The 16392-nt window shown below is 38.9% G+C and overlaps 1 protein-coding gene across 2 annotated transcripts in view; it reads left to right on the forward strand.

The window, feature by feature from the left end:
- The first annotated feature begins 4715 nt into the window (after nucleotides 1-4715).
- LOC149131867 (uncharacterized) overlaps nucleotides 4716-16392 on the forward strand; it is a 13990-nt gene continuing 2313 nt past the window's right edge. Inside the window, exons 1-5 of one of the 2 annotated variants that reach the window (XM_089337678.1) lie at nucleotides 4716-6558; nucleotides 9630-9683; nucleotides 10262-10343; nucleotides 10914-11013; nucleotides 13754-13815. In XM_089337678.1, the coding sequence (XP_089193804.1) occupies nucleotides 9650-9683; nucleotides 10262-10343; nucleotides 10914-11013; nucleotides 13754-13813 (276 nt within the window). In that variant the 5' untranslated portion in view covers nucleotides 4716-6558; nucleotides 9630-9649 and the 3' untranslated portion in view covers nucleotides 13814-13815. The remainder of the gene's footprint in view (nucleotides 6559-9629; nucleotides 9684-10261; nucleotides 10344-10913; nucleotides 11014-13753; nucleotides 13816-16392) is intronic. The other variant, XM_089337677.1, reaches the window with a different exon arrangement.

Consider the following 16392-nt stretch of genomic DNA (forward strand, 5'->3'; position numbering starts at 1 on the left):
GCAAGACGATAGTGAGAAAAGAGTAAAGTAACAAATGAATATGAAATTAAATATTTATCATCATTTTCACACACTATGAGGCATATATATTACATAGAATAAAATTTCATCGATCCAAAAAATGTAATTAAACATATGCGCGCGCAAACACATTTCTGCATTCACACACACGCATATGTATGCCCTTACATAGATGTACATATGTATTATTTCTTTACTACGCACAAGGGGCTACACACAGAGGGGACAAACAGATTAAGTCGATCATATCGACGCCAGTGCATAACTGGTACTTATTTAATCGACCCCGAAAGGATGAAAGGCAAAGTCGACCTCGGCGGAATTTGAACTCAGAATGTAGCGGCAGACGAAATACCGGTAAGCATTTCGCCCGGCGTGCTAACCACTCTGCCAGCTCGTATATATGTCCCAACAGAGTGGTTAGATGTGTATCATGGTAAACAGAGGCAAAAGGAATGTGTATGCCTTTGAAGATTGTTTTCAGAATAGGAAACGGCGTAGGAGTAGTTTTGTGGTAAGTAGCTTGTTTACGAACCACATGGTTCCGGGTTCAGTCCCATTGCGTGGCACCTTGGGCAAGTGTCTTCCACTATAGCCTCGGGTCGACCAAAGCTTTGTGAGTGGATTTGGTAGACGGAAACTGAAAGAAGCCCGTTGTATTTATGTATGTATGTATATATATATATATATATATATATATATATATATATATATATATATATATATATATATATATATATATATATGTCTGTGTGTGTGTGTGTTTGTGTGTCTGTTCCCCCACCATCGCTTGACAACCGATGCTGGTGTGTACACGTCCCCGTAACTTAGCGGTTCGGCAAAAAGAGGCCAATAGAATAAGTACTAGGCTTACAAAGAATAAGTCCTGGGGGCGATTTATTCGACTAAAGGCGGTGCTCCAGCATGGCCGCAGTCAAATGACGGAAACAAGTAAAAGAGTAAAAGAATAACACAAGAGATTGCCATCCTAATCTAATGTTACTATTAATAACAGTACTACCCACTGTTCACTTTAATCTGAATGTATACCTCACAGCTCCATGGCAACTCTACCATCTGTAAATAAAACAAAATTATGAATACATGAAACCCTGAATTATTCCATTATTCTCAGCACGAGAGACTATACATATACAGTGACTGTAAATTCGCCCATTTACCTGGAATGAGACGTAAACTCCATAAAGCAATGTCAGCCAACTGCAAGCAAGACATCTTACTCTACCACTACCATTAAATGCTAAATCACACTTAATAACTTCTACACATGTAACCTGGAATCCTAAAATCTGTTGCCATTCCCAACACAATAGATTATATATGATGTGTGACTGTCCCTTCAATCATCTTTCAGAGACTCGACGCACTAGTAAAAACATGACACCAAACCACCACTAAATCCGCAATAAAAATTTCCCTTACAATGGCCATGTTGGTGCAGACTTTCATTGAAACCCAGAGAGTCACCCAGATACACAGGGTACAATAGTAAAATCAACAGCTGTAAACCGTATAACTATAACCATATTCAACAGTACAACTACATCAACTCCAGACAACAGCTCCTTCCAAAACAAAAAAAACAAAAAATTTAGCTATGATGAATTAGGCAAAAGAAGTAATAAAAAAAAAAGACTTCTTATTCTCACACTGCACCAAACACTGCTATTGCCCCCGTGCACAACCACACCACTGTTGCCATTAATCCACAAAATCAGCTCTACAATATGCTGAACGTACAAGGTCTTTTGCACTTCGCAAATTGAACAGATGTATCATATCTGCCAGTAAAACCCCAAATTACCTTCAATATTTTTTTAATAATTTGACCCACTTACTGGTGAGTCATGTTTCAAACAGCCTGCATTACGAAAGAAGGTTGCCCACACCAGTTTTAGACAATGTAACCTTATATGCAGATAAATAATTTCCTTCCTTCGATTCACTCATTGATCAGGGTTGATCTAGGACTGATATATGCTATGAACCACCCTAGGCAATAAACAGCGCTTATATTCTTTCTACTCAAATAACAGCTGGTCCCCGATCTTCCTATTTTGTTACATTGTTGTAATTAAAGCTTTTTTTACCTCATGTTACCACTTAATATTGAATTCCTTATTTAGTGTGTATGTGTGTGCGTGCGTGTATACATAAAGATACACATATCCAATCATTCACACATGTACATCATCATCGTCGTTCAACGTCCGCTTTCCATGCTAGCATGGGTTGGACGATTTGACTGAGGACTGATGAAACCGGATGGCAACACCAGCCTCCAATCTGATTTGGCAGAGTTTCTACAGCTGGATGCCCTTCCTAACGCCAACCACTCAGAGAGTGTAGTGGGTGCTTTTACGTGTCACCCGCACGAAGGCCAGTCAGGCGGTACTGGCAACGGCCACGCTCAAAATGGTGTATTTTATGTGCCACCCGCACAAGAGCCAGTCCAGGGGCACTGGCAACGATCTCGCTCGAAAATCCTACGACGGCCAATCAGGCGGTACTGGTACATATATACACATAAATGGGCCTCTCTATATCCATATATATATATATACCTCAATGTGTATATACATATATAGGGGTAGACAAAATAATGGAAACACCTTAAAATTTCAAACAAATTTATTCTAATATGGAACTGGACCGCCTTTGGCAGTAATTACAGCTTGAATTCTATGAGGTATGGACTCGTAGAAAGTTTGATTTGTTTCCAAAAGAATTTTTGTTCATTCTTCAGCTAAAACAGTCTCCAGTTCTTGTAGTGATGATGCTGGAGGATATCGACTCCTTATTTTTTCTAAAATGCACCATAAATGTTCAATAATATTGAGATCTAGGGATTGTGGTGGCCAGATAAGATGTTCAACTTCACTAGAATGTTCCTCATGCTATTCAGTAACAAATTTAGCTGTGTGAATTGGTGTGTAGTAACGCTGTGCGCATGTGTAGTTTCACGCATGCGTGGAATTCAACAACCAAGCTTTCCCCCGACGTCGCCAAGTTTCAACAGGACATCATTACCACCGTCAATATCATTACCACCACACATACAGAACAGCTATATTACAGTTCCTCCGCCGACGTCTTCACCATCAATGTACTGTCTACCACAATGTCGTGCGCCAACAACCCCACCACCAGGGACACACCATATAAACACACTCGGTTTTATCTTCACTGTGGAGTGGAATTTATCCACTCACGCACAACAGTCAGAGCTAGCCGAATTGGATATTCCGTACCAGGTAACCGGTCGCAATCTCGCATTGATGCTCAACTATAGCTCTGCTCACTGACCACGACTTCCTGCGTATTAACATTCCAAATTTCCTTGTGTAACTTTTAATATGTTCTGTGTTTTTTTTTCTCACACACACACTTGTGCACTCATACATTTTCTTTCCTTTCAGTAAAAACAAACACTCAGACTTTCACATTCCGTGATTCCAGTTCCTGGACAGTAGTCATCACGATTTGTTTTCTCATTGTCTCATTTGTTTTTTACTAGGTGGCATTTACTGCCCATATTGCATGTTTTTCTTTCATTCCTTCAATTTGTACATTGCATGCATGTATCACACGAGTGTACATTTCATTTCTTTCATTTTTCTTTGTGTGTGTTTGTGCTACATCTTGTGGGTGGTTTTCAGTAGCCATCCTGCCTCAGGCGTTCCAACTGAATTATATTATCGTGTGTTCCGCACTGGCAAGGGAGCCCTGTAGTAACGCTGTGCGCATGCGTAGTCTCACGCATGCGTGGAATTCAACAACCAAGCTTTCCCGCTTTGATCTGTCTCTTTCTTGCTGGCCAGCGATTGAGCAAGGACGTGTTTAGCTGCCTCTCTCCATCTTTCGAACTTACGCTAGACGGCTCGCTCACATCTACATACCAACGTCCCAACAACCATGCTCACACACACAGAAGACGTCTCAACAAACAAGAGCTAAAGATGTATATATTCCACCTTGAATAAATGTTGTTTGTGTTGATAGTCTGGAGTTCAGCGTTCCGTTAATTCTTGATTTTATATAGGAAAGTCAGGTATACATCTAATGATGTATAACCCACTTTCCACTAAAGGTACATTAATCACTGGCATATTCAATACTGTACACTGTATCTGAATCAATTCACTCGCATTACTACCTCAGCCTTGCAAGCTCTATTGCATACATGCACATGCATCTCTATTATGCATCTACCGCCTTGTTTTGCAACACGTCTGCGCCAGCTCAATTCTTCTCCCGACTCAAAGCACGTCGGATGTTCTCATGCTCTGCGCTCATGTTTAGACATAATTTCTCCCTGTTAGACCCCCGTTTGGTCACGTAATTAACAGAGAAAATTATCTGTCTTCTGCATCACCCCAGCATGCTACACTCTCGTTCTTGCTAACTCAGCAATTAACCACGACAACAGCACCAGACGCATTTCACACACTGCAACCCTGCAGGAAGATCTTTCGTATCACGGATTGAGAATACACGCACTCACTCGCTCACCTCAGCTTATTTGACAGACAATTTCGAAACGTGCACCTGCACTCCTGTATACGCCGTCACGCGCTTATTTGCTGTATTGCTCAGTCACTGACTGCATACATTTTGGCGCGCAAAGCGACACCGATATTCGTATTAATCTGAATAGAAAACTCCTCTCACCTGATATGCAAAATTTCTCCTCAGCCATGCGCTTCTTTTGTCTCCTTCGATCGTTCGTTTTCTTTCCCAGAACCTCACTGCCGAGGGGAGTGATGTAGTGGACCTTGCAAGCATGAAGTGGATTCGATCCACCATAGCCAAATTTAAATTAACTGTTCAACAGAATGTTTCTCACGGTGGAACAATGGTTATTCTTTGACAGCAGTTTTACATTTGCCAGATTGCCTTAGCTAGGCCGGAATAATATCTTGACCCTTATAACTTCTTCTACTTCACCAAAAGCTAGAATAGAGATATCATAGTACCACCAACGAAGCCCATTGTTCTCAACGATTTGTCTATCCTTCTGAATAGTTATAAAAACAAGAACCCGAAAGCAAAAGAAAGTCACTTCGGTAACAACTCAGTGAGAACGAAGTCTGGCTGACCAGCTAGAACCTTGGTCAGAGGGAGAAATGAAGTTTACTGTCAGCAACTGTAAGACAACCCTACAACTCTAGCTCTAATTCTGTTCTATTACATCATTCTATCTCTCTCTGTAATTACTACTAAACAATGAAGAGGACACAAACACTAACTTTACTTCGCATGCTTTTGGATTTATCATAACCTGCCCGTCGGACATAGTGGATAACAGCTAGCCTTCGGCCGTACCTTTGTACCCTGTTGTGTTCACCACTCTGATTGGTTGGTATTGGCGCAATTTGTCTCTTGCTCTATTGCGCGCCAAGATGCAACCCAACCAATCGTGGGACAGTCTTTTTTGAACCCCAGTTTGAGATGACAGTATGTTATAAATAGCGAGCCTCTCACCGTCACAGTTTGTCAGTCTTTCGGCTCAAGACCTTCTGGCACCTGTACTCATCCTAACCTTTTTCCTTCCATGAACTATGTATGGAATTGTGAAGCACCCAGCAAGTGAAAATCATCATTTTCCTACAAATTTCACCCGTTACAAACGAAATACACACCGCCGATAGTTGTTGACAAACAACAGCAGTAATTTTAGCCAGCTGAATACACGTCATTGATTGGTTGAAATCACCGAAATACGACAACTTTAACACGAAATAACTTCGTGAATAGAATTTTTTCTAACAACGCTAAGAGTAAAAGATGTTCTATATGACACGTTCTACCAGTATACGAAGTTTCAAAGTGTTTAGTTAAAGAAAATTAATTAATCGAGCTGCCCATGAAAAGGAAAAGATCCTTTTTCTTCGTATTTCGCCAAAAATATTTCTAAAATAAGTGAAAAATCAAGAAATTAGTGTGGGGTTAAATTCGTATTAAGATTTTGAAAACGTGTTCCTAGTATGTCAGGTTTTCCATTTAGGAACTTTTTGCGGCGTCTGCTATTTAAGTATAATTCTACGCATGCGCAAAACGTTAGTAGAGAAAACAAAACTTTCATTTCACTTCCTTCATAGGGCGAAGGGGAGGGGGGTTTATTTATATTTTTTCTTTGAAAAATTGTAATTTTACAAAAAATTTTTTTTCAGAATCATAATCACAGGATTTTTCTGCGTATTTCGCGAAAACAAATTTAAAAAAAAAATTTTAATTAAAGAAATTGAGTGGGGGGAATTTAAATTTTGAAAGGCGGTTTTTTTTTTCAGATTCGGAATCTCCGCTCTCGATATAGTGGATTCCTGGAAAAAAAAAAAAAAAAAAAAATCCTAAAGTGGGTGTGGGTCTTTACCTCCGCCTCGGTTCGTCCTATCCCTCCTCCCCCTTACGTAACAGCGTTCATTAGGCGTTCTGTTGTCGGTTGGTCTTGGTTGTGCTTTGGACAGTCTTCATACGAAGTACCTTCCAAGTCAATTCTCTTCGAAAAGATTAAAGGTAACATGTATTATCACTTTGTTATTTCTACAAAAACAGCTACATAAAAGTTTTGAGTCGTGTAGTGTGTTACTAGATACGAGTAAGTTGCACATATACACACATAATCATGTGTGTGTGTATACATACATATATATGTGCGTGTGAATATATATATATATATATATATATACACACACACACTCTGATGTGTTTGTGTAGACACTATAATATACAATTCTTCTATCTCTCACTCACGCTGTTCATAAATCTTTTTAACTTTGATCATTTTATTTATTATTCAGTCATGTTTCCTTTTTTTTTTTCCAGCGTCGGTTTTCAAACTTGTTAGATATATAACACAGGCACTATCATGCTATTAACTGTCAGAAGTGAAAGTGCTCACTGCCTGCTAGTGAAGTATCTGTCCGTGACAGACATATAGCTCGCTCCGGCCAGCACTTCTGACAGCTAATAGCATGATAGTGCCATAACACAAATTCATGATTTTCAAAATATTTTCATACCCCACGAAATGATGGCTAATCAATCAAAAACACTCATTAACATTTAGTGTTATACTTGCTGTTGTTTTGGATCCGTGTGGAGTTTCTGATAATTCACACAACTCGAATTTGACGCTTAATTGTAAAAAAAAAAAAAGAAAAAAAGAAAATGGAAAAATATATACAAATTAAACGAAGTATGCAAAAAATTACGAAGATTCATTTATTTTTAAATGTTTTATACTACAAAATAAAACAAACGGAAAACGGGCACTTGCTAATATAAACACATGTTGCACGATACAAGGGGCGGTAACTTACTTTTACCGGTCAGGTATTATTAATGATACGAGGGGCCCGACAATATCACCAGCGAATTGTTCACAATCTTTTTTTCTTAAAATTCAGTTTATAACTAATATAGAATGTCATATTTTGTGCCTGAACGTGGAATTTTTAATGTTATGACCTTATTTCGTCTCGGAAGAGATTTGGGAACAACGGAAAAGGCCATTGACTGGTGTAGAAAATTTGGATTAGTATAAAGACAAGAAATTTGTTGAGGAGTACCTTGTGTTAATGGAAGTTATATACCCATTCAATTGATAGAATAACTTGGAGATGTACTGTTTGTCGCAAAACTATAAGCATGCAGAAAGGCTCGTTTTTTGAAAAAAGTCAGTTGGAAATCTGGCAAATAATAGCTTTTATTCATTTATGGTGCATCAGTGTTGGAAAAGAAAGAGATCTTAGTAGTGAAGCAGGAATTGCGCAATGTGAGATAACCTCATCCACAACATATGCAGACTGGAATCAGTTCTGTCATGATGTTTGTGTAGCTCATTTTCTAAAATATCTCCCCCCCCCCCAAAAAAAAATAGGTGGTACACAGGTTATTGTGGAAATTGATGAAACAATGATGCAAAACATCAGTGAACATCAGTGGGTATTTGGAGAACACTCCCCCTCACAAAATCTTGGTTTTTTAGTACCAGTTAAAGACCAAACTGCCGAAACATTGCTCCCAATTATCAATGAATTCATATTGTCAGGAAGCATTAAATATTCTGATAACGGAAAGCATATCAAAGTTTGTCACAAAAGACATTATATAAACATTTGACGGTAAACCATACCATTAATTTTGTTGATCCACTGTCACACTGTACCACAAACCATGTTGATTCAATGTGGTCTTCATGCAAAAACAAAATAAAATCAACTCATGAAGTACATAGTAATGATTTGGTTGATTTCTTAGCAGAATTTATGTGGAGTCAGCAATTTGGATATGAACCATTTTTCAACTTTTGGACCCAAATAGCCACTGAGTTATATGTTATATAAGTTTTCTCTGTAAACTGAAAACAAAAATGAAAGTTATAAAACTTGCATACGCCTTAAACATATGTACTCTATTGTTTTATAATTATTTCTGTTGTCTATCACATCATAAAATGGGCGAAGGTAAAGCGAGTGCACACTGACTAACCATAATGCTAAAGTTTTAGTAGACAAAAACAGGTGTCTGTATTCAGACACACATACTTGTGTGTGGCTTTTTATGGGTATATCTTTGTGTGTGTGTGTGTGATATCTACATATATATGGCTATGATCCTAGAAGGAGTTTTTTCTTTCTCACCTGGGTGAGGAGCATTAACCAAGGTAGTTTAGGATATTAATTCACCTTTTGAAATCTGACCTGGAAGTCGTTTTCTATAAGCAAGTCAAGGACCTAAGATTTGCTCTTGATCTTGACAACAGCATTAGAATGGCAAATGTTGAGCTGTATCTTCATCTTGAGGAAGGGATGGAAGTCCGCAGGTGCCAAAATGGTGAAATGGGTGGGTGCAGAAATGATGCCATGTTGTGTTTGGCAAGAAACTCACAAGTGAGGCGAGCTTGGTGACAGGATGTGTTGTCATGCAGAATCTAATTCTTTGTGCTCCACAGATCTGTTACTTTTGTCGAACGTCCTCCCTCGAATTCTTCCAAACATCACAGTAGAACTCTCAATTGATGGTCTGGCCCTGAGGGATGAATTCATGAAGCACAATATTGTGGAAGTTGAAAAAAAAAAGATGAGCATACTCTTGATTGAGCTGCGACTCTGTCGTGCCTTCTTCAGTTGTGGAGAAGAAGGGCTCTTCCATTGTGATGACTGCCTGCATCTTGGGGTTGTATCTATAGAACCAACTATTGTCACCAGTGATGACCCTTGACATGAAAGTTGGGTCATCAGTGGCATGGAGTCTGAACAGACTTGGATGCAATGTTCTTTCTGCTCAGTAATCAACAGGCAGGGGACATGCTTGGCATAAACAGACTGCATGTTCAATTCGGATGTTAGGATTGCCTGCACAAACACATACATCACAACAACAACAACATCAGCAATGTCGTTGACTGCCCTCCAACATTCCTCATGCACAAGCTGATGAATTTTACCCACATCTCTGGGGGTGACATTTGTGGTAGGTCTTTCAGATCACTCAGCCTTCGAAGCACCTCTGCCACTAGAAACATTATGTACAACTCATTTGTGTTTATTGACTTATATTGTATTTGTTTTTCCCCCCATCAGCTCATTAAAAGACCTGTGTGATGGCTGGCCGTTCCTATTATTCATTTGATTCTGGTAACTCTTAAATATATACATCTTCCCTTTTTTTTTCGCGTGTTTGCTTTTTTGCATCCTTCCAGCTTCCTTCCTTCCTTCTTTGCATTCATTCACTTCTTTCTTTGTTAATTGCTGTATCTCTTTCCTTCTTTGGTGCTTTTTGTCTTTTTGTTATTTTTGTTTAATTCACCATTATCTATCTTATTTCTTATTTCAAGCAGTGGTGGTGGACAAATACAAACACACACAGATATATATATACACACACACACACACACACACACACACACACACACATATATATATATATATATATATATATATATATATATATACACACACGTATGCACAGACACATATGTGATAGGCTACTTTCTGCATCCATCTAATAAATCTATTTACAAGACTACAGTAGAAGAGACTTGCCCAAGGTGCCATGCCTTGTGATTGACCCAAAAGTACATAATTGTGAACAAACCTTTTTAACAGCTATGACAAGGCATACCTGCTTTCTTTACTTACACTTTAGTCAGTTTCTCAAAGCAAATTTTTCTGTCTGTCTTTTCATTTTTTTTTTTTATTATTAACCGTTTCAGTAACTGGTGCCTTCCCATCCGAGCAGACTGTAAAATGGTCAGATATGGCAACTGGTACAAATCCTGATGCATACATGGAAGAGTAGGTGAAATGTTTAATTTCTATGAATCACCATCATTGTCACAATCATCACTACCATCATCACTACAATGATCATCTGCATGATTGGTTTAAAATTTTGGCTGATTCTTTTCCTTCCATTATTGATATGTGTCAAATAGGATTGCAATACAACATCCTTTTGCATACATCCTTTGTTATTTTTTCATTTTATTTATTTATGGTTTACTGAGAATAATGAAGTTATGGGGCCTAATAGTTAGGATGGTTGTTGGATTGTATGTTCAGTTCTCAGCCCAGCCATTACATTGTGTTCTTGAGCAAGGCACTTCATTTCACATTATTCCAGCACACTCAGCTGAGAATGTTTGTCAGTGGTACTTAGGGATTATTAACTCTGTGATGGATTAGCATCTCATTCAGAAAAAATGAAAATAATATTCAGAATCAAAGAAGGGTTAATGACAGGGAGAGCATTCAGTTGTAGAAGAACCTGCCTCAATAAATCTCTGATTAATATGGAAAAAGCAGGCATTAAAATGATGATGAATATGATTCCAGTGTTTGTCAGATTCATAATTCATTTTACAGGACTGATCTCATTGGTACAATTGAAGTTAATGAAGAAGTGAGATATTACCGACTTGACTTGAGTAGACAGCTTGACGAAGGTTATCGACCGACCTTAACAGTAAGTATTCTTATTATTTTTATGTTGTAGTCATGCGTGGCTGTGTAGTTAAGAAACTTGGTCAACAACATTTTGGCTTCAGGTTCAAACCAACTGTGTGGCACCTTGGGCAAATGTCTTCTTCTTTAGCTCCAGACTCTGTAGAGCAAGACTTGTGAGTGGAGTTGGTAGATGGGAAATTAATATATATATATATATATTCTTTTTAGTCATTTGACTGCGGCCATGCTGGAGCACTGCCTTTAATCAAATAAACCGACCCCAGGACTTATTCTTTGTAAACCTAGTACTTATTCTATCAGTCTCTTTTTCCAAACCGCTAAGTTACAGAGACTTATACATATCAACATTGGTTGTCAAGCAATGGTGGGAGACAAATACAGACACACAAACACACACATATATATATACATACAAACATAAATACATACATACATACGACAGGCTTCATTCAGTTTCTGTCTACCAAATCCACTCAAGGCTTTGGTCCATCTGAGGCTATACTAGAAGTCACTTGCCCAAGGTGCCATGCAGTGGGACTGAACTTGGAACCATGTGGTTGGTAAGCAACTAGAGGCAGGGCAGAGCAGGGTTCACCTAATTAGACTTAGTTGACTTTTACCCATCTATATCACAAGAGTTACTGATCAAAGTACTTTCCTTTGCTCAGGGCTTCACTGATATTAATGATAGAGACATAGATGCCATCTTACATGCCAGGAAAATAGTGCTGTTCAATAAAGGTTGACCTGGGTCAAACAGTCTGACCCCGAGGATTCCTTCATTATGGTGATAGGAGCCTATGACAGTGCTGACATTTCTGACCTCATTAGGCTATACATTCTGAATACCTTAGGATAGAAGTTCCTTTTAGTCCTCTTTGGACTCTGGCCATCTCTACAGGAACCAATGGGCACACCCTTGATAAACTTAGAAAGGACCTGTCTAGCACCCTAGGCTCCATGGGACTCAAAATAACAACTGACACCAACCTCACTATCGTAAACTTCATAGATGTCACACTAAACTTGGGCGCCAGTGCATACAAGCCCTACTGCAATCCAAACAAAAGGCTGCCCTACATCAACACAGCATTCTGCCACCCACCTATCATGTTCAGGAATCTAGTGAAGGGTGTCAGCAAAAATATCTTGAACTTGTCCTCAAATCAAGAAATTTTGGCTGCTATGGCTCCCTATTACAGCGAGCCTCTAGCATACAGTAGGCTTAAGAACCACATCTCTTATATACTGAGCCCTAGCACTCACAAAAGGAAGCACCTTGGGAATGTCATTTGGTTTGACCCACCCTTCTCACTCAACGTTAAACCTTATGTGGGAAGAATGTTCCTTATGTTTTGTAGACAAGCCCTTCACACACACGCTCGAGTATGGATGTTTGTTCAAGAGGCCTAACCTCAGAGTTTCCTTTAGTTATGCACCCAACATGGAAAGAATATTGACACACAGCCACGAGATGCAAGAGGCTGGTTGCTCATGCAAGAAATACAATGACTGCTTAGTGCAGAGACCAACATGAGGCTAAGGGAGTTGTATATGAGGTTGTGGTAGTATCCAGCACTAACAACTAGAGCAATAGCAGCAGAATTAACAGCACCAACAATAGCCATGACACCTCCAGCAACAGTAGCAGCAACATCAACACTGTGGCTGAAGGTGGCTACTACAATAGCAATGACAACAGCAGCATTGCCGGACTCATACCCCTGTGATAACAACACTGATGGTAAATCCAACAACAGCAACAACTTCTTCACACCCAGGCAATGGAGAAAACATGAGAGGCAATAACAGCTAAAACTCAGGTTCAGAGATACATTGGCTTGGCTAGAACTACCTTTAAGTGACACCTGTACAACCACAGGTCCTCTTTTAGGGTCCCAGAAAAACATTACATTATGTCATTGGCCATCCATGTATGGTACCTTGAGGATGAAGGAATTTCATACGAAATTAAATGGAGGATAATTGAACAGAACATTTGAGGTCCTATATAAATGAAAGTGGATGAACCCTTAATGACTTGATTAACCTGGGAATTTTTTGATATTCAAGACACAAATTATATTGCCCTTGCCTGCATTTCAGGCACTACCTACTGCAGACATAGGACTACCTGTTCGCTGATTAGGGCTGTATAGAATATTTGCAGACTGGACCCAACCTAGAAGTGGAGATTCCATCTGGTTTGCCAGTCCTCAGTCAAAGCGTCCAACCCATGCTAGCATGGAAAGCGGATGTTAAACGACGATGATGATGATATCATTATCATTTATTTAACATCCCTTTGTTCTTGTTGGCATGGGTTGGACAGTTTGGCAGGAACCAGTGAGCCAGATGACTGTACTTAACTCCACTGTCTACTTTGGCATGGTTTCTACAGCCCTTCATAAAACCAACCACTTCACAGTGTAGCTGTGTGTTCCTTTGTCTTGAATTTGCACATTGATTGTAAATGTGCATCACAATCTGTCAAAAATGTGCTTGGCCTTGAGCAAACATAACCTCTGTATGGTCTAGAGGGAATTTGCTGTTAGGTTTTGGCCATAGCTTAAGCAGGTACAGCGCCTTCAGATGTAACCCAGCCTGAAAGTTGATGCTGCAAGAGAACCTGAGAGGTAAGTGAATCACACCTTGTCCCTCATACTACATTTCCTGACTCATTACTCTTCTCACAAATGTATTCATAGTACATAAGGTTACTTTTTCTTTCATGGCAGCTAAATAAAAGAAAACATACCATAACTCTTAAGTATGGATCTAGGTGCATGCTTTTTTAATTGTAAGTAGTTTCTTTCTTCTTTCCTACTAAAAAAAAATATATCAAAAGCAAAGACCCTCATTGCCATCATTAGAGCTTCATCAGCAATATGCCAGCTCCCACCCCCAATCGATGTCTTGACAAATTGGTAGAATCATTAGAATGTCAGACAAACTGTTATGTTTTAGTTTCAAATTACACTGAGGTCAGTTTGGCCTTTCATCATTTGAGGGGCAGAGGTGGGTGGGGTGTGTGTGTGTGTGATATAATTGACCTTTCTCAATCCACAGACTTTTGGCTTTGAGTCTATGTTAGAAGTTACTGTTATAAACTTAGGTGGCAAGCTGGTGGAATTGTTAGTGTGTTGGACAAAATGCTTAGTGGTACTTCATCCTGTTCTTTACATTCTCAGTTCAAATTCTGCTGGGGTTGGCTTTGCCTTTCATTCTTTTGGGATCAGTAAAATGAATACCTGTTAGATACTGAGGTTGTTATAACCAACTTACTCTCCCCTGAATTTGCTGAGCTTGTGCCTAACTTTAAAGCTATTAAGGCAGCAGGCTGCCAGAATTGTTGGCTCATCAGACGAAATGTTTAATGGCATTTCTTTTGGCTCTTTACGTTCTGAGGTCAACTTTGCCCTTCGTCCTTTCAACGTCAAGAAAATAAGTACCAGTTGAGCACTGGGGCTGTTGTCATCAACTTACTTTTCCCCTAAAATTGCTGACTTTGTGCCAAAATTTGAAACCATCAAGGATTAGTAGAATTGTTGGAATATAAAACAAAATAACATATTTGTTCTGGATCTGTACATTCTGAGTTCAAATCTTGTTGACATCAATTTTAGATTCATCTTTCTGAGCCAATAAAATAAAGTAGTAGTTTGAACATTCCATTTAAATACTGGATTCAATATAATCAACTATTTTTCACCCACTAAATTTCAGCTCTTTTTACGTTCTGGGTTCAAATCCCATCAACGTTCAATTTGCCTTTTATCCTTTCGGGGGTTGATAAAATAAAGTACCAGTCAAACACTGGGGATCGATGTAATCGACTTGCCCCCTCTTGCCAATCCATCACAAGGTTACACATTTACAACTGAGTACCAATGTGAAACGAAGCGTTTTGCTCAAGAACACAACTGACCGCCTCGTCTGGGATTCAAAACCATAATCTTACGATCCTGAGTGCAACACCCTAACCACTAAATATCTATTCAGCAGGAGTGTAATTTATTTTTACTCTGAAGAGGAGAAGTAGTGTTCATGCATGGCCTCTGTACACTCCTCCAAGACTATTCCTATTGATGAGGTTCTTTATGTTCAGTGTTAGAAGGAAAATGTTGGTTTGGAGGAAATTCCTTTGGGTTACAGATGTGCGATGCAGGTATGGTTAAGGAGTTAAAATATTTGTTTTGAGATTGCAAGATCCTGGATTTGATCCCACTGAGTGGCATTGGGGGAAAATGTTCTTTACTCTAGATTCATGTTGATCCAAAGCCTTGGGAATGAAATTGGTGAAGCAGGAATTTATGTGGAATCTTGTCAGGTGGATTGTACCCATAATCTAAGGGTCCTGCCTTGTCACATATTCTTATGCTGATTCAGTTTGGAATTATGTAAAGGGTAGATCATGTCTATGGAATACTCAGCCACTGACATTACAGTTCTATAATTCAATGAGTCATGTGTGCATTTAATTGAACAATTATATTGTCCAAAACAATGTAGGCTATAGATATCATCCAACTATTTCATTTGTGGTCTTCCTTTTGCTCTCCCGCCAGTTGAACTTCACCATAAAATTTGTGCTGTGATTCTTTTCTCAGATGTTGTAACCATATGGCCATGTTATTAGATCTGAGACCTCTCCATGCAGGGGGGTAGTGGCTTAACCTGGAGTAATTCTCTAATCTTCAAGCTATGCATTCACATTATTGTGTAACATCATTTGGTAAAAAAGAAAAAAAAAATTGATAATTTCCATATATTTTATCTTTTTCTTGTTTCAGACATTAGACTGTAGCTAATCTGGGGCACTGCCCTGAAGAATAAATTGACCTCAGTTATCTTATTTTAAAGCCTGGTACTTATTCCATTGGTCTCTTTTTCCCAGATGCTTAGTTTGGTGGGGAGAGAGTAAACAGACTGCCACTGGGTGTCAAGTAGTGGTGGGGAGACAAACACAGATGCAAAGACACACACACACTCACACACGTGTATGTATGTATATATATATATATATATATATATATATATATATATATATATATATATATATATATATATATGAAACAAGAAAACTGACAGGTCTTTACCTTCCTCAGGTAGGTGGCCTTGTTTGATTTGTAGGAAGGAACGTGTAAGCTATGGATACACAAGTGTTGAAATAGATTAACTAGAAAGTTATCAGGGAAGATAGTGTTTATATGTGAAAGATGCACAGAATTCATAAAAATTTTAGAAACTGGTGGCTCATTAGGGGTAATAGATAACTTCTACTAGCTAGGGGGACTAAATTAGTTGTTGGGGACGATGCACAGAGAATGTGATAGCTAGAATAAGAATAGGATGGTGGAAATTCAGAGAACTGTTA

Source organism: Octopus bimaculoides, chromosome 19 (genome assembly GCF_046866305.1).
Source record: "Octopus bimaculoides isolate indiv1 chromosome 19, ASM4686630v1, whole genome shotgun sequence".
In the NCBI taxonomy this organism is placed as follows: Eukaryota; Metazoa; Mollusca; class Cephalopoda; order Octopoda; family Octopodidae; genus Octopus; species Octopus bimaculoides.